Source organism: Tachysurus fulvidraco, chromosome 15, assembly GCF_022655615.1.
Source record: "Tachysurus fulvidraco isolate hzauxx_2018 chromosome 15, HZAU_PFXX_2.0, whole genome shotgun sequence".
In the NCBI taxonomy this organism is placed as follows: Eukaryota; Metazoa; Chordata; class Actinopteri; order Siluriformes; family Bagridae; genus Tachysurus; species Tachysurus fulvidraco.
In genome coordinates, this window is record NC_062532.1 from 3,226,530 (window position 1) to 3,245,573 (window position 19,044).

At 44.2% G+C, this 19,044-nt stretch overlaps 1 protein-coding gene and 1 long non-coding RNA gene across 3 annotated transcripts in view; one reads left to right on the top strand and one right to left on the bottom strand.

Annotated features, from left to right (window-relative positions):
* The window catches only part of rac2 (Rac family small GTPase 2), a 13,103-nt gene extending 9,971 nt beyond the window's left edge, over positions 1–3,132 (top strand). The window contains exons 5-7 of one of the 2 annotated variants that reach the window (XM_047800829.1): positions 815–974; positions 2,432–2,563; positions 2,797–3,132. In XM_047800829.1, coding sequence (XP_047656785.1) covers positions 815–974; positions 2,432–2,562 — 291 coding nt within the window. In that variant the 3' untranslated portion in view covers position 2,563; positions 2,797–3,132. Of the gene's footprint in view, positions 1–814; positions 979–2,431; positions 2,564–2,796 lie in introns of those variants that run through there. The other variant, XM_047800830.1, reaches the window with a different exon arrangement.
* LOC113662475 lies at positions 3,015–10,539 on the bottom strand. Its single transcript, XR_003445260.2, has 2 exons — positions 10,144–10,539; positions 3,015–3,578 (listed from the first exon to the last, which is right to left on the bottom strand). It is a non-coding gene; the product is annotated as an uncharacterized LOC113662475 (long non-coding RNA).
* Between the last annotated feature and the right edge of the window lie 8,505 nt (positions 10,540–19,044).

Sequence of the window (19,044 nt, forward strand, 5' to 3'; positions counted from 1 at the left end):
CACACACACACACACACACACACACACACACACACACACACAGATGTGTAGTATACAGAAACACGCCAGACTTCATCAGTAAACAAAGTGAGCCTTTGATTCCTCGTTAGATTTAATCGTTTTTATATTAACGCTCCTCCTCTAACAGAACCACACACAACTCCGGCTCTCGCTCTTGTTTTGTGTTCATTTCACCCCCATGTTTTATTTTTCATTATTAGTTTGGATGCTGTAATATTCCCCTACTGAGCGGTTTCCATGGTAACTCTATCCGTATGTAAATGTAGGCTGTATTATGTTACACGAGGTCGAGAAGACGAATTATAATCTATTTAAAGGAGAGAATAATGCTAACGGAGATGGGGCGGGGGGGGTGCATTCGACTCTCGCTAACATGCTAATGCTTGCTGTAGCGAAGACGATCAGAAAGCTCATTAGCATGTCGTTAGCGCTGCGGTCCTCTGCTAAGTGTTACATCGAGGAGGAAAAAATAAATAAGACATTAAATCTGCAGATGTGTTCAGCACTAATGAAGGCTGCCATTAATTTTTTTTAAACCCCTTTGAAATTTCTCACTAATGGGATTTGGAAGAAGAAAGCTTGAAAAAAAAACACTTTATAATCAGGTTTAATATAGTGAGCAAAAACCCCAAATAGTGAACACCACAGCACCCCTTCACACCAGGCAAACACACTTATTACCTGATATAGTGGGTGTGACAGTGGGTGTGGCAAAGGCGTGGCAGGACGGAATAAATACATGATCTGTTTATGTTTCATATAAAACCTCTGACATGCTCATCTGCGCCCCCAGTGGTACCCAGAGGTGCGGCACCACTGTCCCTCTACACCCATCATCCTGGTGGGAACCAAGCTGGATCTCAGGGACGAGAAGGAGACGATCGAGAAGCTGAAGGAGAAGAAATTGGCACCAATCACCTACCCACAAGGGCTCGCTCTGGCCAAGGAGATCGGTGAGTAAAGAAAAATCTAATCTTATCTAATCTAATTTTATCTTCTGTGGGGTTTAAAGGTCAACTGACATGTTCAGGTACCTGAATCCCAGTAAAGCTACAGTTCCACATCAACACCAGGAGAAATTACAGTTTAGTATCTCAATGTAAGACTGAAAGCAGAGTCAGATAGTGAGGAAGTGTGTGATGATCAGACAGCAGCTGAGTGATGATCAGACAGCAGCTGAGTGACGATCAGACAGCAGCTGAGTGACGATCAGACAGCAGCTGAGTGACGATCAGACAGCAGCTGAGTGATGATCAGACAGCAGCTGAGTGACGATCAGACAGCAGCTGAGTGACGATCAGACAGCAGCTGAGTGATGATCAGACAGCAGCTGAGTGACGATCAGACAGCAGCTGAGTGATGATCAGACAGCAGCTGAGTGATGATCAGACAGCAGCTGAGTGATGATCAGACAGCAGCTGAGTGATGATCAGACAGCAGCTGAGTGACGATCAGACAGCAGCTGAGTGATGATCAGACAGCAGCTGAGTGATGATCAGACAGCAGCTGAGTGACGATCAGACAGCAGCTGAGTGACGATCAGACAGCAGCTGAGTGATGATCAGACAGCAGCTGAGTGACGATCAGACAGCAGCTGAGTGACGATCAGACAGCAGCTGAGTGACGATCAGACAGCAGCTGAGTGACGATCAGACAGCAGCTGAGTGACGATCAGACAGCAGCTGAGTGACGATCAGACAGCAGCTGAGTGATGATCAGACAGCAGCTGAGTGATGATCAGACAGCAGCTGAGTGACGATCAGACAGCAGCTGAGATTTACTACATTAATGACAATCTGGCTTTCTGTCTGTAATTGACTGTGTTTCTAAAAGGAAACTGCTTTAGAGAAACACATTTCTGAGTGAGACGCTGGGTGTCCTGGCTGCCATGGTGATTTAGTGATCATGGAATTTACACACACACACACACACACACACACACACACACACACACACACACACACACACACACACACACACACGCACACGCACACACACGCACACACGCACACAGTCACATTTACTGTTTAACATGAAATGTTTCCAGTGAGTCAGTTTGTGAGTGAATAAAGTCACTGTGTCTGGAAAATGTTTGCACTCAATACACTGTTTGTGTGTGTGTGTGTGTGTGTGTGTGTATGTGTGTATTTGTGTGTATTTGTGTGTATGTGTGTGTATGTGTTTCTGTGTGTGTGTGTGTGCATGTGTGTGTTTGTTTGTGTGTGTGTGTGTGTGTGTATGTGTGTGTTTGTGTGTGTGTGTGTGTGTGCATGTGTGTGTTTGTTTGTGTGTGTGTTTGTGTGTATGTGTGTGTGCGTGTGTGTGTGTGTGTGTATGTGTGTATGTGTGTGTGTGTGGGTGTATGTGTGTGTATGTGTATGTGTGTATGTGTGTGTGTGTGTGTGTATAGATGCGGTGAAGTACCTGGAGTGCTCAGCTCTGACCCAGCGTGGACTGAAGACCGTGTTTGATGAAGCGATCAGAGCCGTACTCTGCCCCCAGCCCACTAAAGTGAAAAAGAGCACCTGCTCACTGCTATGAGGTGAGAAACACAAGAATGATGATGAAGATGATGATGATAAAGCAGAGTGTGAACCCTGATGTGATGGTGTAAAGGAGTGATGTTGATCTGGTCTGATACCTGCTTAACTAACCTTATAGATGAGCTGATAAATAAATATATTAATATAATGATTCTAATTTATATCATTTAACACTTATTGCACTCTCTCTCTCTCTCTCTCTCTCTCTCTCTCTCTCTCTCTCTCTCTCCAGATCTTCAGAAGTTTATGAATCAAACATCAACTAAAAATCCATTTGTTGGAGTTTTATTACAGCTGAAATATGTGATGGATTTATTCTGCAGTAATAATAATAATAAGAAGAAGAAGAACAGATATTGTTTGCAGACCATAAGTGTGTGTGTGTCCTTGGACACGACCTGATGATGTATTGTGTATTTTTCTGTGGATCTAAAATCTTCTTTCGTTCACTATAATGTGGGTGTATTTAACCCCCCAAACCCCCCATGATGTGTTCAGTGTCTCTAAAGAGAATGTTTCTGTTTTTAAACTCTGTGCAACATATAAAATAAATAAAGCTGAAACAGGAGCTCACACTTGCCCTCACTTTTATTAATATGTGTGCAAAAATAAGTGCCCCCCTGTTTTCCAGTCAGTACAGTTTATCCCTCAGATCTCACTTTAAATCTTTGTGCAGAAGAAAAACACAGAATAACTAACAATATAATCAGTGATCAGTTGAACCTTGTGATGCTTCATCCAAAGCACATTAGCACTGGGTCTCAAATCACATCCCTGTGTACGGTGCTGCAGTTACTGATGACCAACGCTGACCCTCTCGTGTAGACGTTTTGGCTCTGATGTGTCTATTGGATGATGCTTTTAATCCTCCAGATGAACTTCACCCTGTTAACTCTAGTATGGAGTAACGATCAGTCAGTCTGTAAATCTGATCTCCTCAGTGCCTCCTAGTTGCCCGAACACCTGGGTGTCCACTGGTCCGGGTCCATCCCTGCTGGTCAGGAGACTGAAGGCCTGTGGGAGAGACTAAATAATTAACACTGGTGTGGTGAAATAATCTGTTCACTGGTTACACTGGGCATTAAAGAATCAGGTAAGGATCCGAAGGGAAAAGGAAGAATTTAGTGAATGTTCTTCATCCATCACTAAATATTTAGTTAACTGGAACATCAAAGGCATTAACGATCATATTAAATCTGTACTAACAACACACACACACACACACACACACACACACACACACACCACATGAAGCTGTAGTCCGATGGTGTGTGTGTGTGTGTGTGTGTGTGTGTGTGTGTGTGTATACGGTCGCACCAGGACTTCAATGGAGCTTCTCCTGAGTGAACATCAAACAGCTGCCATTTCTCTCCAGTCCTAAATCCAGCCCCATCTATTTACACAGAAGTTTCCGGAAACACACAGCAGATATCTTTCATCCGGAAGTGTGGGCGGAGCTTATGTCCAAAGTAAAAAAAAAAGATCTGAATAGAAGGTCAGCGAGTGATTGTAGCTGCTGTAACGTAAATGAGATCAGAAAGTAAGGATTGTTCTTTAATCAATAAGAAATTGTAAGTGTTTATTAATTTCCGTGGTGTTTAAAGTGAAAGACACAGTGTGTATTACTTGTGTAGTGTAATAACAGGAGCGTTATAACTGGATCATTTCCAGCTCAGTGCAGAAGGAACAGAGAATTATTCCCATTTCTGACCCTGAGGTGATCCTGATATCTCGTGTCGTGTCCCTGCTAACAGTCTGAGTTCCAGTCCCACAGAGCGCTCGCTCTCAGCGCTCCTCTGACACACGTGACCTTTAATAACGTAGCCATCAGAAACGCTGCTCGTCTCCTCACCACCAGGGACGAGACACGCTTAGCTTTCACACAGAGGAACAACACGGACGTTTCTCATGCAAACGTTTGTTCTAAAGAAGGTCAGGAAATGATCGATGGCTGACTGCGGCGTCCGAACTTCACCCTGAATATTCAACACTTCTAAATCAATAATCTCCTCAGAGGTGAGAATGCAGACGAGGAAACGTCCCGTGGTTCATGAGAGAGAACACTTTACATGGTGAGGAAAGACCTCCACTACAGAGGAGCCAAGGACTCCAACACCAAACACACCAACACACCAAACACACCAACACCAAACACACCAACCACACCAACACCAAACACACAACCACCCCAAACACACCAGCACCAAACACACCAGCACATCAACACCAAACACACCAACATACAAACACCAAACACCCCAAACACACCAACATACAAAACACACCAACACACAAACACCCCAAACACAAAACACACCAACACAAAACACACCAACACCAACACACAAACACCCCAAACACACCAACACACAAACACCCCAAACACACCAACCACACCAACACACAAACACCCCAAACACAAAACACACCAACACAAAACACACCAACACCAACACACAAACACCCCAAACACACCAACACACAAACACCCCAAACACACCAACCACACCAACACACAAACACCCCAAACACACAAACACCCCAAACACAAAACACACCAACACCAAACACACCAACACACCAAACACACCCAACACACCCAACACACCAACCACACCAACCACACCAACCACACCAACACACCAACACAACAACCACACCAAACACAACAACACACCAAAACACCAACACACACCAACACATCAACACCAAAACACACCAAACACACAAAACACACAAAACACACCAACACACCAACACACCAACACACAAAACACCCCAAAAACACCAACACCAAACACACCAACACACAAAAACACACCAACACACAAACACACAAACACCCCAAACACACCAACACCAAACACACCAACACACAAACACACAAACACCCCAAACACACCAACACCAAACACACCAACACACCAACACACAAACACCCCAAACACACCAACACCAAACACCCCAAACACACAAACACTAAACACACCAACATACAAAACACAAACACCAAACACCCCAAACACACAAACACCAAACACATCAACACCAAACACATCAACACCAAACACATCAACACCAAACACATCAACACCAAACACATCAACACCAAACACAGCAACACCAAACACAGCAACACCAAACACAGCAACACCAAACACACAAACACCAAACACACAAACACCAAACACTAACATTTACTGTACACTATTTCAGCAGTATTGCATTCTAAAACATTTTACATAAAACTGTAGAAGAAGAAAATATGAGAAATAAAATAAGCGAATCAGAGAATGACATCAGGACGAGACGAAGGAAACGAGCTACAAGACAATGAGGGATTAATTCTGCACAGAACCTTCAGTGAGTGAAATAGAACAGATTCGTCTGATATCAGACCCGTGATGCTGTAGAGGGAGATTTACTGATTTAAATTAAAGACCAATTTTACTTTCATCATGATGTTTATGTGCCTGGACCTCGTCCTGATGTCACATCTGTGTGTGGATCAGAGAAGGTGATGGAGTTCAGTCAGGCGCGAGGAGGAACGTTAACGTCCTCACTGCAGTGTGTTCATCTCATCGTCCTGCTGCCTCACTTCAGCTCTCACACTCCACAGCTGCTGTGTGCTAATATACACCAAACTGAGCTGAATTGCTCACAGAGATGTTAGCTCACGGCTCAGTGTGTCTCTGCACACACACACACACACACACACACACACACACACACACACACACACACACACACACACACACACACAGTTCTAAGAGTTTATTACACTCCATCACACATGGACACACCACATCAGTGAGGTTTCAGTGATTTTCAGTGCTGCTCTTTGTGTGTTTGAGCAGTTTTGGGTTATTAGCATAACACGTTAGCATGTAGTGTGATCAGGAGCGACTGGACATTAGAACGTTAGCACTGCAACTGTTCTGTCATAGATGTTTTAATAGAGAAATAACTAGTTTTGCAAACTCACACATAGCGTGCCTCACCGTGCATAGCGGCAGAGAAAGAGAGAGAGCTTAATCATGGTTACTACATCACAGTCACATGCTCCAGCTGTGCTCCAGATGTTCTGCCTTCGCTCCAACACACTAAAGCTTTTCTTTCTGCTTCTGTTCTTAAAGGGAACATAAGATTAGCTGCTGATGGATAGACAGATAAGACTGAGAAGTAATCCGGGTTGCCATGTAGTACAAATATACACTGCAGTATTCATTAACACCAGCTTTAATAAAAATATAAAAATCACAATTTATTCTAAAACATTTCTTTATGAATAAAGAACACTATAATAATAAATATTACTCAGGTATTATTTCATTCATCTTCACCGCATTAAACACTGATACACTGAATTTCTGCTCAGTTTCATCAGCTCACATCATCTCCAGGCCATTAGGAGGATTTTCTCCTCATCTAAAAACAGAGCTGTTTGTCTCCAAAAATCTCCAGATTAATATCATGAGTAATTAATACTAAGAGATGGACAGTCACAGGAAGGAAAATCCTCTCACTGCTGAAATTAAACACAGATCTGGCAACCCTTGTGTTTATTGTGAAAAGCTGTAATTAAAGTAAAAGTGGGGATTCGTTTTATGCTGAAATCTCATCTCTAAGACACAAACAAACAGCTGACATCTCAGAGCCTGATGTCCGCAATGAGATATTGATTTCCTGCATTCAGTCACAAGGCCTTCAGCCTCAGCTCAGGGTTTATAAAGAGACGAGTCACTGAGCTCACACTTCTTCTCCGTCTCAGAGCTCACACTTCTCCGTCTCGGAGCTCTCACATCTCACATGAGATGCTGTAAATAAGAATAAAAAACCCACCACCATCAGATAAAGACTAATATCCTGTTTTAGAGCTGGGGGATTATTAGGGGAAACATTATTGGATCCTTCAGATACGTCTATCAGCACTGAGATCCAATCTAATCCAATCTTATAAAATGTGAACCGAGAAAAAAAATGGTTGTTTGGATTTCTGTTGTTGGTGTTTGTGGTGTTGGCATTTGTGGTGTTGGCGTTTGTGGTGTTGGTGGTGGTGGTGGTGGTGGTGTTTGTGGTGTTGGTGGTGGTGTTTGTGGTGTTGGTGGTGGTGTTTGTGGTGGTGGTGTTTGTGGTGTTGGCGTTTGTGGTGTTGGCGTTTGTGGTGTTTGTGGTGTTGGCGTTTGTGGTGTTGGCGTTGGTGGTGTTTGTGGTGGTGGTGTTTGTGATGTTGGCGTTTGTGGTGTTGGCGTTGGTGGTGTTTGTGGTTTTGGCATTGGTGGTGTTTGTGGTGTTTGTGGTGTTGGTGATGGTGTTGGTGGTGTTTGTGGTGTTTGTGGTGTTGGCGTTTGTGGTGTTTGTGGTGTTGGTGGTGTTTGTGGTGGTGGTGTTTGTTTATGTTTGCGTTTGTTGTTTTTTTGGTTTTTGGTTTTTTTTGGTTTTTGCGTGGTTTGTTTTTTTGTGGTTTTTTTTGTTTTAGTTTTTGGCGTTTGTGTGGTTTTGTGGTGTTGGTGTACTCACAGCTTGAACACTCTCATGCACCTTGAGTTTATCTTTTTATCCGGAGCAGAGAAAATGAGATGCTCTTTTGATCTCTGAGCTCGGCAGGAAACCCAGTAGGAGGTCAGAGTATGGCAAAGAATAGTAACGAGCCATCACTGAAATCAGACTCCTCTTTCATTCCATCCAAAACACACAAACAAACACACTGAAGCCGAGTAATAAGAGGAGAGAAGGAGCAGAGAAGAGGGAGAGGAAGATGACAGTGATGTGTGATAGAAAAAGTAGTGTTTGTTTCTTCACTCATATCAAATCCATCATCGCTCTGCTGCTCCACTCGTCTTTCCCAGAGTGATTCCCTCTCCATCTCCTTCTCAGCCAACATCCTGCTCAAACTCAGCATATAAACCACACACGCTCCTTTTTTCCTATCCATCCATCTGTTTTTCCTTTAATCCACTATACAGCTTTCACTTCTAATTTAATTGGACATGCTGCAGGTCTTCGCTCCGTTCTTCCTTAATCACAGGAGAACTGATCAGAGTCGCTGCACTGAGGACAGCTTCATCCTCCACCCATAAGATCAGCCGAATGACGGAGAAAAGAAGGTCTCGGGTTCAGTCAGACGCTCCTGCAGGGAAGTCAACAACTCACCCAAAACACATCTTCCTCACTCATCATCCCTCACTTCTCTCCTAACACATTCTGCTGTTGATCTGGTCAGCAGCAGCAACAACACAACTAACAACAACAGCATGAGAAAATAACAAGAGCATCATCTGTTACTCCGCTCAGGAGGGGATCATTAAAGATGTCTTATTTATCAACAGAGTGACTAAAGTGACCACACCTTTATTATTCTTAACTAAATCATTTCTCCTCGTGCTGAGATGGATGTTGAAGTAGTGTGTGTGTGTGTGTGTGTGTGTGTGTGTGTGTGTGTGTGTAATGTATATGCCTAAATCTCAGTCCTGATGAAGTAATGGTAAACTCCGAAGGTTAAACTACAGAAAACAGAACATAAAGCATGTGTGTGTGTGTGTGTGTGTGTGTGTGTGTGTGTTTTCTGGGTGAAGGTCACAGTGAAGGATTTTTGCGTCAGAGCACTTGAGGAACACTGCAGTGAACGTCACATGTTGACTCAGTGGGTGTTTAAAGAGAATGTAGAGATTAGATCTAATCGTATGCGATAACACACACAGACATTAACACCTTCTCGCTCTGAAGAAACCACCTCAGTAACATTAATGTGGAACTCTGAGGAAGTGTTAACATAAAACACACTGCTTACACTCAGACAACATTACTACAGCAAGAACAGAAAACACAAAGAACCCAGAGCCAAAGAACCCAGAGCTGAAGAACCCAGAGCTGAAGAACCCAGAGCTGAAGAACCCAGAGCTGAAGAACCCAGGTTCAGTTCCAGAATCCCTCCCTTTTAGGAGGATGAGAACACAGACACTACACATATAATGTATAATGTGAGGGGTGAATAAAAGGTTCCTCATGGGTTCTTTGGTTATTAAAGGGTTATTAGCTTCTAAATGAGTTCTACATGGAACCATTTCTAAATGTAAACATGTCCTTCAGAGGGTTTGTGGAAAACCTTTAATTATTCAAAATGATTAAAAACTAGAAGATTTAAGGATGTAGTTTAGTTTGAGGATCTCTACATAATCTCTAGAAGCTCCTTCATGACACTTTCAGTGGTTTTGTGATTCTGTTACAAGTAAAACCTTTAAAACAGCTGAAGAATTCTTTCTGATTTATTTTAACACTAATTTATGTAAAATGCCAATAGTCACACACTCTCTCTCTCTCTCACACACACACACACACACACACACACACACACACACACACACACACACACACACACACAGACTCCCACAAAGACGCACACACACAGACTCACACAAAGACTCACTCTCACACACACACACACACACACACACACACACACACACACACACACACACACACACACACACACACACACACACACACACACACACACACAACTCTCCCCACCCCCTTGCTCTTCTCGTGGAGCTTGCGCTTATCCAGCAGCAGCCGTTACCTGGTTACCGGTGGCCGGTGTCGCGCGCAGTGCGGCGGTGAGGGACTCAGCTTTCAGAGCGCATTCACACACCGGAGAGTTTCACACATACGCACGAGCTCCGCCGCTTCCAGCTTTCACGTCTCATCTCCCTCTTCCTTCCTTCTGATCCTTACTCGGGTTCTACGGTTCTGCATGAATTCTGGGCTCCAGCCTCGCGCTGCTGATCACAGGTAAGTTTCTGAAGCGTCTTAAGCGGATGTTGCGGCTGTAACTCCGTTAGTAACGGAACCCCGCGGCACGGAGAGGTTCTTCATCACACTTTAATACTGCGGGAGATTAAAGACACCGCTGTATGCGTAAAGGCGCGCGCGCTCCAGGTGTTCGGCTTTAATTGCTTTGTGGTTAATTAAGAAGTCACGTGATGTGGTCTAGTCCTCTAATTATGTCGGATACAAATAAAGAAGTCACATCTTTTTATTTTATTACATATTTCACAACATGTACATTACATACTATTCTAAAATATATTCAATTTAATCTGTAAATATAAACAAAGCTGTTAAAATATCTGTAGCACGAACTGTTTGTTTATTTATTTGTTTGTTTGTTTGTTTATCTATTTATTTATATAGTCACTGTTCCTCACCACGCAGTGACAGTCTGTATTATAATAACAATAATAAAATCTATATTAGTTTAGAAAGTAATCCATTTGTGCCACATATTTGGATATTGTGGATATTATGGGATGTAGATGATGTCCTCACACACACAGTGTGTAGTGTCTGTACAACAGTGTGTGTGTATACAGTGTGTAGTGTCTGTACAACAGTGTGTGTGTATACAGTGTGTAGTGTCTGTACAACAGTGTGTGTGTACACAGTGTGTAGTGTCTGTACAACAGAGTGTGTACACAGTGTGTAGTGTCTGTACAACAGTGTGTGTGTATACAGTGTGTAGTGTCTGTACAACAGTGTGTGTGTACACAGTGTGTAGTGTCTGTACAACAGAGTGTGTACACAGTGTGTAGTGTCTGTACAACAGTGTGTGTGTACACAGTGTGTAGTGTCTGTACAACAGAGTGTGTACACAGTGTGTAGTGTCTGTACAACAGTGTGTGTGTATACAGTGTGTAGTGTCTGTACAACAGTGTGTGTGTACACAGTGTGTAGTGTCTGTACAACAGAGTGTGTACACAGTGTGTAGTGTCTGTACAACAGTGCGTGTGTACACAGTGTGTAGTGTCTGTACAACAGAGTGTGTACACAGTGTGTAGTGTCTGTACAACAGTGCGTGTGTACACAGTGTGTAGTGTCTGTACAACAGTGTGTGTACACAGTGTGTAGTGTCTGTACAACAGAGTGTGTACACAGTGTGTAGTGTCTGTACAACAGTGTGTGTGTACACAGTGTGTAGTGTCTGTACAACAGAGTGTGTACACAGTGTGTAGTGTCTGTACAACAGTGTGTGTGTACACAGTGTGTAGTGTCTGTACAACAGAGTGTGTGTACAGTGTGTAATGTCTGTACAACAGTGTGTGTGTACAGTGTGTAGTGTCTGTACAACAGTGTATACAGTGTGTAGTGTCTGTACAACCGTGTGTATACAGTGTGTAGTGTCTGTACAACAGTGTGTGTACACAGTGTGTAGTGTCTGTACAACAGTGTGTATACAGTGTGTAGTGTCTGTACAACAGTGTGTGTGTATACAGTGTGTAGTGTCTGTACAACCGTGTGTATACAGTGTGTAGTGTCTGTACAACAGTGTGTGTACACAGTGTGTAGTGTCTGTACAACAGTGTGTGTACACAGTGTGTAGTGTCTGTACAACCGTGTGTGTGTACACAGTGTGTAGTGTCTGTACAACAGTGTGTGTGTACACAGTGTGTAGTGTCTGTACAACAGTGTGTGTGTGTGTACAGTGTGTAGTGTCTGTACAACAGTGTGTGTATACAGTGTGTAGTGTCTGTACAACAGTGTGTGTACACAGTGTGTAGTGTCTGTACAACCGTGTGTGTGTACACAGTGTGTAGTGTCTGTACAACAGTGTGTGTACACAGTGTGTAGTGTCTGTACAACAGTGTGTGTGTGTGTACAGTGTGTAGTGTCTGTACAACAGTGTGTAGTGTCTGTACAACAGTGTGTGTACAGTGTGTAGTGTCTGTACAACAGTGTGTGTACAGTGTGTAGTGTCTGTACAACAGTGTGTGTACACAGTGTGTAGTGTCTGTACAACAGTGTGTGTACAGTGTGTAGTGTCTGTACAACAGTGTGTGTGTGTGTAGTGTCTCATGATGAAGAGAACGTATTTGGTTGGTCAGTGGACTTTCTGCTGAACTCTTCTGCTCTACTCAGATGTGCTGAAACAGAGAGTGAACACTGTATTGTTTATTATTCACTGGCTTTGTCATGGCTGTGTGTGGGACGTCGTGGCCTCTGTGCCATTCTGCTGGAATTCTTTCCTGCTGCGTGGGTGACAGATGACTTCATCATTCCCTGATTTTTCCTGAGCATACAGATCCCTCTGACGTCACTGTGTGTGTGTAGGAGCAGAGCATTTCGCCTCCATGGTGTATAATAATCTCACACAACACAGCCAGGTTGTGGAAGAAGGTGAAGTCCAGAACTGTTGATAAGCTGCTGCTGATGTTGATGATGATGGAGTCCAGCCTTAGCCGACAGCGGTGCTAATTCTGTTAGCCACTAACTCAGTTAGCCAGTAATGTGGTTAGCAGAGCAGGTGGAAAAGTCAATTTCACTGATCTGTCTCACGGCTCCGATGAAGAGGAGAAATGTGAGCCTTAGATATTAGAGCAAATGTTTGTGCACCCTTAGGACAAAAATGCGTGAGAAATATAATGTATATATATATTAGGATGTCAAGGACATTTCTATGATAAGGACATTCCTTTTTATTATTAAGAAAATAGATGCAGCTTCAATTCCAGGGACCTACAGCCTGAGCTCAGGTGTGTGGTGAAGAAATGAGGAAAGAAAGAAATGAGCTCTGAGAGAGGAAGGATCTGTGGGGAGCTGAAGGAGCTGAAGGACCTGTAGGGAGCTGAAGGAGCTGAAGGACCTGTAGGGAGCTGAAGGAGCTGAAGGACCTGTAGGGAGCTGAAGGAGCTGAAGGACCTGTAGGGAGCTGAAGGTGCTGAAGGAGCTGAAGGAGCTGAAGGACCTGTAGGGAGCTGAAGGAGCTGAAGGACCTGTAGGGAGCTGAAGGAGCTGAAGGACCTGTAGGGAGCTGAAGGAGCTGAAGGTGCTGAACGTGATGAAGCTGCTGAAGGAGCTGAAGGTGCTGAAGGAGCTGAAGGAGCTTGACAGAAATTGAAACAAGCTGCTAGCAGCACAGACACTTCACATCTCAGCAGCTTCTCTCAGTAGCTATTTTATCCAGCCGAGTCCAGCCTACACACAAACCTGGAACAAAAATAGTTCCTTTAGATCAGCACTGCAGACACATGCAGCAGGACCAGCAGAGTTACTGCATTATGAAGATTAATGACATGTTGATGCAGGTTTGGTCTAATCTAATGATCTAATGACCTCGATCAGATAACACAACGGTTCCAGCGTTCATTAATCTCTCAGGAGATGTGTTCATACTGTGTGTGTTCCTCGTCCATCAGTGTCAGTGAAGAGGATGAGATGGAGAGATGGCAGTGATAGAAACATCATCAGCTAATCTCTTTACTGTCAATCAACCAGAGAAAACATCAAACCCTTACCTTCACGGTCAGATAGAGGTGTTAATGCTGATGATGGACATGGAGGTGTTAATGCTGAGGGTCATGCGATTCTTTTGGGTTAAACTTCAGTAGTGTTCTTTTCTCAGCTGGCAGGAAAAAATCAAACCAAAGGAGCAGCTCTGAAAACAACACATACAGTTCCAGATAAACAAGGACTAGATCTCACACCATGCTGGAGAGACTCCACTAATGTGTCCGAGTGTGGAACTGTAGACATGTGGAAGTAAACAGGTGGAGATTGTGAAGGTGTTGGATCAGGATACTTGTATTTTCACCATCAGCCATGTTCCTCCTCAGCCATGTTCATCCTCGGCCGTGTTCCTCCTCGGCCATGTTCCTCCTCAGCCGTGTTCCTCCTCAGCCATGATCCTCCTCAGCCGTGTTCCTCCTCAGCCGTGTTCCTCCTCGGCCGTGTTCCTCCTCAGCCGTGTTCCTCCTCGGCCGTGTTCCTCCTCAGCCGTGTTCCCCCTGAGAGCTTGTCCTTAATGATGTGTTTCCCTAAATCTCATTTAGACTTTCAGCAGTGTGTAATTACTAACACTCCAGCTCCTGGTCTCACTCATTGACCTCACACACTCTTATTGACATGGTCTCTCTCAGACACGTGGTTCAGCGCTCACACCGTCACACACGACACAGTCATTAGTGCTGCCAGCGTTTGGTCTCTGTGGACACCACAGGACTGGACCTGAGACGGCTGCGGTGTAATTAGAGGTGGTTTACAGCAGGATGAAGATAATCTGCAGATTGTTTTCAGTGTGTTTATGAGATTTCTGCTTCAGCACTTCACTAATCCTCGTACACTGAAAACATTCACGAGACGTTCTAATTATATAAAATATCATCGTACACACTCACTAAAATTAATCACCACAATCGTTACCATGACGACTGGTCAAGAAATTCATTCAATCATCATGAAAGAGTACATTTGATAATTGTTTGTTAGATCAGATTAGCTGTGATCAGACAGATGTATAAAGTGGCTTCTGTCACTAGACTGTTGTTCTCGTGATACTCCCCCCGTCAGTAGACGTGTTAAACACGTGTGCTCACGTCTCATCAATCATTTACTCCTGAACATAAGCAGATGATTTATTGATCACGGAGCGTTTTTTGATTGTGACAGCAGGACCTCAGAGGGCAGGAAGGGGGGGGGGAGAGGCAGCGGAGGGGGGCAAAGGGAAAGAGCGAGTGTTGATGTGAGGCGCGGAGTAGAGAAGAGCAGAGGGGAGCGAGAAGAGAGAGAGGAGAGAGAGAGAGAGAGAAGAGAGAGAGAGGGAGAGGAGAGCAGAAAACCCCACAACACACACACACAACACGACAAGGACATTATCTATCTCTCTCCTCTCGTCCTCCCTCTCTCTCCTCTCGTCTCCTCTCTCTGTTATCTCTCTCCTGTCTCTCTCTTGCTCAACATAAAGAAACTAAAAAAACCCAAAAAAAGAAAACACACACAAACAATACAAAGGCGAGAGGCGCGCGTGCGAAGGGCGCCGAGCGAGCGCGAGCGCCGCGGGCGCGAGCGCGCGCGCCGCGGGCGAGATCGCGGAGCAAACACACAAAACAAACAGGCGCGCGGCGCGCGAGATGAGTAGGAAGAGAGGCAGAGAGAGAGATAGAGAGAGGAGGAGCGAAGAGAGAAAGCAGGGTCGTGCGGAGAGAAATGAGAGCTGGTAGATCTCGTGCCTCAAAAAAAAATGAAAAAAAACAGGCGCGCTTCGCTCTCGAATCGAGTTGATAAGTGTCCACACTTCTCCTCTCTGTTCTCTCTCTCTCCTCTCTCTCTCTCTCACGTCCTTGCCTGTATTTATCTTATCACCCATCAAGCGTACACACAACACACACACACACTTCTCTCTCTCTCTCTCTCTGTCTCTCTGTCCTCTGCTCTCTCCTCTCTCTCTCGCTCTCACACACACACACACACACAACAACAAACACACAAACACACTCCTCTCTCTCGCTTCTCTATATCCTCTCTCTTACTTCGTCTCTGGCTCTCTCGATAGGTCGTGTCTCTGTCTCTATCTCTCTCTCTCTTTCTCTCTCACTCCCCCCCTCTCTCTCTCCCTCTCTCTTCCTCTCCCCCTCTCCCCCCCTTCTCTTTCTCCCCCCCCCCCCCATGTTTTTTATGTTACTGAATAAACCCCAGTGTTTGCTGAATGTGGCTAAAAAAGACTCTGATCCCTTTGAGTTTACAGAAGACAGTGAGATGATCGATGCAGAAGATGGCTAAGATAATTGTAGGCTTCACTTCTCTGGGTGACATTTTGTGTGTGTTCGGTAGCTAATGATCTCAGCGCTAATGTTCTCCATGATGATGAGCTGCTGGGTTTGTGTAGCGAGTTGAAGAGCTGAAGCTTGGTGGACTGACAGGTGCTTCTCGTCCTCGAGGCTCTGTGCTGATAATCACCAGTTATTCTGTGTGTTGAGGAGGAAGTCTGAGGCTGTAGAGAGCAGAAGCTCGAGGGTCTCAGCGTGCACAGATGCACAGCCACGGAGTGTCGGCGTAGACGCCTACGCCACAGACGGCAGGAGAACCAGAGCACCATCCACCATGTGATAGGACTTAATATGTCCCTAATCTTACAAAAGAAAATGTAAAACATATCGGTGTAACACAGCGAGGGGGCGGAGCTAATGCGTAATGAATTCTGCTTCACAGCAGCTCTGACTGTCGAGCAGGTTTATATTATTGCACTGGGTCTGATACCTTATCGTTTCCATAGTAACAGCTCATTCATAGGGACGTGTACAGCTCACACTCCACTGAGAATAACCTGATTATAACCTGTGTGTAATCGCTGACACGTAAGGAGATGTTGATGTAACATGTGGAAGGAGTCTCCAGTGTCAGCACTCGTGAGGGACGCTCAGGGACGTGACGTTAGAGAAACATACTTATTAGACTTATTATACTGATTATATAAGGACATGATACATGTGCTTGGTGTGTGACTGAACAGCTGAGTCTCCATCTGGGATCTTCCTCCTCGTCTCCTCCTCTTCCTCCTCCTCTTCCTCTAACGAGGCAGGAGGCTGTGAAAACACGATCGGATCAGGAGCACTTCTAAATGAACCTCCAGAGCAGCTCGGGTACCTCTGAGGTCACCTCAGTGAAGGATCTGGAGCTTTGACCTCATGACCTTGATATTTATTAAATAAATAATATGATCAAAGTTATTTCACAGTCTGAAAAGGAATAAATCAGTTTACATCAGAAGAGAGAAAACGAACTGTACAGTGTAAAGTTTTATATAAATATATAAATAAAAGTGATATTTCTGATGAATGTAAACTCGTGTGCTGAAGGTCAGTTACAGAGTTTATTAAAAGCTGTGTATAAATATTCTGAGCTCTGTTAAGATATGTGAATGCAGCGTATTAAAGACTCATCATCATCACCATCATCATCATCAGAGAAGCTCTTCAGGTGATGTTCATGTTCATGTTCATGCTGCGTTGTACAGTAGATCTTGTTCACAGAGCGATTGCTCACTGAACCTGCGCTAAAAAAGCCACGTATGGAAAAGGAACCGGAGCTAATTTATGGCTAAAAGCTTTCTTATCTGAGCTGCATAGTGTTTAAGAGCCGAGACTCGGCATTGAGCTTTACGAAGGTGTGTGTGTGTGTGTGTGTGTGTGTGTGTGTGTGTGTGTGTGTGTGTGTGTGTGTGTGTGTGTGTGTGTGTGTGTGTGTGTGTGTGTGTGTGTAAGGTCAATTTGATATGAAGTTTGTTTTCAGTACCTGGTGAGTGTGGATTGTTGTGTGATGACGAAGAAGCAGGTGAAGAACACGGAGGAGAACCGATGTTGTATCTTGAACAAAATCCAAAATAATGTCTGGAGTGTGTTTCTGTTTCAGTCTAAAGAGTTCTGAACGAGAAGAACGTTACAGTTCCTGTTGAATGATTAGGATAAGTTACGCTGGAGCTGTAAAGAAAGAGAAACTAAAGAACTGTAATCAGTCCTGGGTCCTGCAGTTGAAATGTTCCTCATGCTGCATGGAGAACCTTCTCCATTTCCTTTCAGAAGGGGATGATGTCAACTCAGGCATCAAAGTCACACTTCAGCATAAGAGGCCCATAAACACACAAAAAAGAAAGAAAAACAGAAAGAAAGAAAAAAAATAAAGCCTTTTATAGAGAAAGTGATGGACCCTCAAAGAGCCTTAAGAGCTTTAGAGCTGCTCCTCAGAGGATGTCATGGTGTTTCTTGGTTCCCATTATTTCTTCACCTCTTTACTTCTGAGAGAAGGTTAGAGCTCCAGTGGAGGAGCAGAAAATACAAGAGAAGGTGCTTGTAAATAAAATTTAGGGTGTTTGTTTCAAGGAGCTGGCTTCATCTCAGCAGGACGTCCATCACCATGGAGAGAAACATGTTAAGCCTCATACAGATTCTTCTCAGCCTTGGTTTCATCGCCCAAAACACAGTGATCAATCCTCAGGCTGAAGGTTTGCTGAAGTCAGGACTGAAATACTGCGGGGAAAAAGTTATTATCGATCCTCAAAGCTTCAGTGCGGAAACGCAGCACACATTTCTCACTAAATGGCTTCCTTTGGACAGTTAAACGTATCCAGTGCCACAGAGGAGCCGACTCGGACTCCACTCTGAAAGGGAACTTCTCTGAAATGATTAGCATCAAAAGTGCCAATGAGTCGTTAAAAATAAAGTTCCTCAAGGGTTCCTTTAATAGTTCAGAGCTTCCTGAGTGAACCCTACCTGAGAACTTTGTAAGGGTTGATTAGAGATGAGTGCAGGGAAGGAAATATTTGGTAAATTAGGGAATTTTCTTTGGAAAGTTCAGGGTTCTATGTGAGCTTCATGAGCCTCCATTCTGTAATAAAGAAATGCTTTAGAGAGCAACATGAACTATTTCTGCAGTCCTTTTGTTCTTCACACAGATTTCAGTGAAACCTTCTCTTGTCCTCAGCAGTGGATGGTGACACACGTCCTCTCTGGCTCACGTCCACCTCCTCGACGTGATTACATGTTTAAACTGAGAACCGTGTTAGCAGGTAGTGTTGATGTTGCAGCAGCAGATAAGATTGTGTTCACCTTCAACACTTTTATGAATCCGGCTCTGTGGGAATTCTGGAAGTTTGTGGGAGAGAAAGATAAAGTCCCACTTTCAGTCCGCTTCAGCCAGAATAAAGAGACGCAGA